At 39.4% G+C, this 5,466-nt stretch overlaps 1 protein-coding gene across 1 annotated transcript in view; it reads right to left on the bottom strand.

Moving 5' to 3' along the window:
* Positions 1-5,466, bottom strand: part of LOC107665107 (serine/threonine-protein kinase MRCK alpha-like) — a 75,883-nt gene that overhangs the window by 55,483 nt on the left and 14,934 nt on the right. The window contains exons 3-5 of the mRNA XM_016455860.1: positions 4,875-4,958; positions 4,678-4,773; positions 4,090-4,238 (exon numbers count right to left, since the gene is read on the bottom strand). Of these exons, the coding sequence (XP_016311346.1) occupies positions 4,090-4,238; positions 4,678-4,773; positions 4,875-4,958 (329 nt within the window). The remainder of the gene's footprint in view (positions 1-4,089; positions 4,239-4,677; positions 4,774-4,874; positions 4,959-5,466) is intronic.

Genomic DNA, 5,466 nt, shown 5'->3' with positions numbered 1-5,466 from the left:
CTCTCCATTGGAAATGAATGACCGGTCTGTCGCTTGTTGTTTGTCGGAGATAGTGGAAAGCCGGCTGGAAACGCAGTGGAAACGCCTGTACGACAAGGATCGTTTTCATTTTAAAACGTAAACGCACCAGTGTAAATGTAGCCTTACATCTATGGGGGCTGGGACGATCGAAATTTGGTACCGAACGACGAGACGTTTTTCAATACTCGATGGTATCGAGGCAATTCGGTCGGTGCCTAAAAAGTATCGAACTCGATACCCAGCCCTATTTATTACTGGCTTTAGCTGATTGTGAAATCTTTGTCCAGATCAAAACAGCCATGACGGCAGTGCGAAAGAAATCAACCTGACAGCTAATCGAGAGAATTTCACTCAAATGTAGTGATTTCAGGCAACATGAGTAAATGTGGCCAACATAATGAAAACTTCATGTAAATGAGCAGCAATTCGATGCATCAACCACCAATAAGAGTGAAGCCACAGGAGCTCACATGATCAGAGTCAAGCAAGGCTGCAGATGGCAGTGGTGTGGCAGTCAGAGCCTCAGAAGTGACAACGAGGTGTCAAAATCCCAGACACGCCGCTGGGCTTTCGGAGGAATATGAGTGTTATATGTCTCTCAGACGCTGGCCAGACTCGCTCATAGCCAGACGCTGAGGGGAGGCGCTCAAAATACCCTGCATTCAGGAGATGGTTGCTGCTGGTGTTCAGAGGGCTGGTCTGCGTGTCACATGCCTGTGTGCATGTGGAATGAAAGTCATGTGGGAGCTGAAGCGCTGACCTCAGGTGAACAGGTCGGTGCAGTGGTCAACACTGCACTCAGCTTACAGACACAGAGTCCAGTCGACAGGAGCTGAACAAGCAACTATTCACATTTATCCTTATAGAGTAACAGAACGGTGACACTTTCACTCTATATTTTGATTGTTTTGAAACAACATCACAATAAACTGCTATTAACTGGAAGGCAAATGAGTCTATAGCCACATGGACATCTAGTCAAAGGTCAAAAGGCCACATTAAAGAATGACAATATGACATTTGTTTTGTGATAAAATGAACAGATCAAAATTTGCGACCTTGTATATTAAAAGTAACAAAGGCCAAAGCTTATTGTAAATATTTGATGGTAGGCATGCTACAAATAATGTTCATTGATACTTTGTTATTAAAATTAAGAAATCGATATTGCCAGCCCTAGCATCCATACAGCTGACGTTTACCTATTGTAGTTTATCCACGTTGAAATAGAAACGGACTCTTTGGGGGTGTCAGAAATTAACCCCATATTGGCAAGAGATTAAAAGGAATCTGGAAGCTGTTTTTGAAGTAGAGATTGTTTTTAATTGTGAATCTCTATATTTGGGTAATATAAATTTAGATGGGTGGAACAATAAGCATAAGAAATTGTTGTTAATTCTTCTGGTGGCTAGTAAAAAAGTAATTACAAAAAAATGGCTAAAGCCAGAGACACCCACAGTTGAAGAGTGGATTGATACAATGCACATTATATATATGTGATGGAAAAACTATCTTTTTCATTAAGAACTCAGATAGAAGATTTTTTTCTAATTTGGAATAAATGGATAGATTATATTAAACTGGTACGCACAGATTTTTCTTGAATTGTAACAGTTCTTTTAAGGTATCTTTTTGTATGAGTTGTAAGCAATAGCTCCCCATGTTCTTTTGTATATAGTTGTTGTTAAGAGGAAGAAAATATAATGCGTATGTAACATTTGAGAAATTTGTTTTCAATATTGAGGGCATACATACTCTCCATAGTAACATTAAGGTGTATGTATGTGTTTTCATTTATTTTTTAATTTTTTTATTTCTTTCTGAGAAATTATGTATGTCCTGATCTCTGTATGTATTTTCCCTCTGAAAAGAAAAAAAAAAAAAGGAAAAAAAATTAAATAAATAGAAAAAGACTCGCACCATCGGAAAAGTGCTAATTAAACATCACCGTTTTGCTGTTTGTTTCACTGTCAACTAGTGTTGTCAAAAGACCCGGTATTTCGGTACCAAGTCGGTACTAAAAAAAATGAAAACGTTACAGTACCAGGTTTTCTTAAGTACCGGTGGTACCGAGTACCCGGTCAACCCGGTTCTTGATGCGCTATCAGAAAGCTATCCTCTTCCAGTGTTGCCAAATCCGCATTGTGAAAAACTTGAAACACTTTTAAATAAGTATAAAGAATGGCATTGGTTTTGTACATTGAATTTTTGTTTAACGTTATTAATAAAAATGTTGTCAATTAGCATGTTTTTGTGTTTTGCTTTGGTACAGAAAATTGGTACCGAGAACCGTGGATTTTCACTGGTATTGGTACCGAATACTGAAATGTTGGTACCATGACAACACTACTGTCAACTATTCACAGTAGTCCTAATAAAGAAACATGATGAAGACACTTTTTGTTTTTGTTCGAAAAAAACAATAAGCTATTAATTGGAAAGGCAATTGAATCAATAGCCTCCTAGACATCTAGTCAAATCTCAAAACTGTTGTTTTAGGTGCATATCATAAAAAACATATTCCTTCCTATTCCACATCTGAAATTTATAACATTCCACACAGACAATTTTAATGGAAAACAAACAGCTGAAATGGTCAGACAGTCAAAATTACTATGAAAAATTAAATTATTATGATATGCTATCAAAATGAAATAATGTTTTCAACATACTTTACTTTGTAAAGGGACTTATTTTCAAAATGCAATAGAGTAATAGGAAAAAAAATAGAGTGGGACTTAATTTTATCCTTATGAAATTGATTGGATCATAAAAAGTGACAGGTGGTTTGAGGGGAGGAGTATAAAAACAAAAGGACAATCATTTTAAAGGCAAACCAGTTATGTTTAAAAATTGCATTTTGTATTTGGAAAAATGTGCACGGACAATTGTGCACAGTAAGACCAGAAACATGTGTTAAGAAAGTACATGGGGTCAGTTTCAATTTTCTGTTGACTTCTTTTCAGTCGATAAGATATATTTAACACAAAACTCCAAATATGGAACCAAAAACACAAATTCTTCCTAATCACACCATGAAAACTCCAGCGCAGCCATGCGAGTGCATTCACATAAGAGAGATGTAAGATAAGAGGAACAGCGGTCTTGGCCAAAACGTGTCACAGTTTATCACTGAACATATGGTGTGAGCGCTGACTACCACTCAAACAGCTTTAACTGGACAGCAGGAATGTAGATGGAGCGCATCAACTCAAGCACGCTGCTGCAGGGGAAAAACATGCGTTTATATTCTAACAGTGAATAATAAGCACTTGAGAGAGTAAAATCACTCAGCAAAACTTGTGTGATACTGTAAAGCATCCAGCATGAGGGACAGAATGACAGGAAACTCACAGCCTGGCCCACAAATAGGCAACTTCCTGCATAAATGACAACAATGGAAGGCCCGTCCCTTTGTCAATCCGGTCTACTCAGCACCTAAAGTTTAGCTTTGGGTTTTACTATGGATGAGGTTATGTAACTATTCATTTCAAGCTTGAGTAAATCTGTCCAAAACTGGACAACGCACTTAAACATGGGTAAAAATGGAACTTTGTCTATTTTCCCTTCTTTGGAAGGGAGTTGCCCACAGTATCGTACCCCTTTTAAATTGTCCAAAACAAATCTCTCACGGCCGAGGTGGCTAAACCTGTAATTACAGTCCTTATTTGAGTTCCAAGAGTGCATAATGTACGGTGCATGGACCTCTGCTGAGCTCCACAGCAGCAGCCTGCAATTAGTAAGACCAGAATAAATCAATTCCACTGGAGCCACATCTGAGAGCCCAGGCGCCTCCGAACGTTATCCCTGGAAGTGTGCACTCCGTGTATAGAACGCAATGGCAACTTAGCAAGCAAAGGCAGCACTGAAATGTCCTCTGTGATTGTTGAAATCAGAACAATTTAGTCCCTTCCTGCGTTCCCAAAAGAATTCACATTGCCACAGACCGGCACACACAAATCATTTCCATGCAATTTGCTCCAAATGTCATGCAGCAGAAATAAAATTTAAAAAAAAAGGGAGAAGGACATGTAAAACCAGGCCGGTTCGTGAGCAGAATGGTCTCACCTGTGGACATAGTGGAGCTTATGCACAGAATCGATTGCTAGAACCATCTCAGCCAGGTAGAATCGAGCCATGTCTTCTGGTAAACGGTCCTCAAACTTGCTGAGAAGAGTCAAGAGGTCACCACCCACGTAGTAGTCCATCACCAGGTACTGCAGAAGACAGACATGTCAGAACTAAATAGTGTAAAAGCAGACAGACACCAGATACAACAGAAATGTGCAGGCCCAGAATTGTACACTGAAAGTTAGAGCCGCCGATAGAGAGAACGATGGAATGATATCGAGCTAGACAGAACGATAGATAAAATGACAGATAGACAGGAGGATAGACAGAACGATAGAAAGAAGAATAGAATGATAGAACGACAGAACAATAGACACAGACAGACAGACAGATAGATAAGATAGATATAAAATGACAGACAGACAGACAGATAGATATAAAATGACAGACAGACAGACAGACAGACATGAAACGACACACAGAGATAGATAGATATAAAACGATAGACAGACAGACAGACAGATAGATAGAACATCGGACGGACGGACAGACAGACAGACAGATAGATAGAAGGCAAAAGCCTACCAGGAAGTTGTCATCCTGAAAGGCGTAGTGCAGTCTGGTGATCCACTGACAGTCTCCATTTACCAGCACGTCACGCTCCTCCCGGAAACATGCTGTCTGGAAATAAGGCGACAAATTTGTTCACAAAACACTCAAAACTAAGCTTTCCTCACCAAACTAATTCATTTAGAGATGGAAAGACTCAAGAGTGTTTGTACCTCTGCTCTTTTCAGCATCTCCCACTTGTTGAGGATCTTCATGTCAAACACCTTGTCTGAACTTTTCACCTTTACAACTGCTACCTGTAACGCACCAGAAAACACACAGAGATCTGACACCCGGCTCCTCCATTAAATAAGCACGAGGGGATTTCTAGAGGTCCTGATACGATTATAAGCCACTTTGTGTTGCTTTTGTTCCATCTAGATTTCCAGATCACACATGGAAGTGGTTATCAGTGACAGTGGAGTAGAGCTGCACGATTCTGGATAGGAGATCGACCGATATATCGATTTACCGATATTTTTCCCGATATTTAAGCATTTTACAATAATCGGATATTGGTTTTGTAATATCGGATTCACCGATAAACGCCGCCATCTTGTGGATGTTTTGAGAATTGCACGCAGGATCACCATTGCAGCGCGTCTGAGGGGAAACAAGCCAACAACAACGGAGTGCACAGGTACTTAATTTACTGTAGTTAGTAAACTTTATTTAACATAACAGCCATTAATGCACAAATTAGATGTATTACATAAATGCCTGATATGCAGTTTGTGCAGCTTGGCTCGAAGAAATAGAGACGAA

The sequence above is a fragment of the Sinocyclocheilus anshuiensis genome, unplaced genomic scaffold, assembly GCF_001515605.1.
Source record: "Sinocyclocheilus anshuiensis isolate Anshui unplaced genomic scaffold, SAMN03320099.WGS_v1.1 scaffold575, whole genome shotgun sequence".
Taxonomy (NCBI): domain Eukaryota; kingdom Metazoa; phylum Chordata; class Actinopteri; order Cypriniformes; family Cyprinidae; genus Sinocyclocheilus; species Sinocyclocheilus anshuiensis.
Note: the sequence above shows the minus strand (reverse complement) of the source record. Positions and strands in the feature narration are given on the sequence as shown.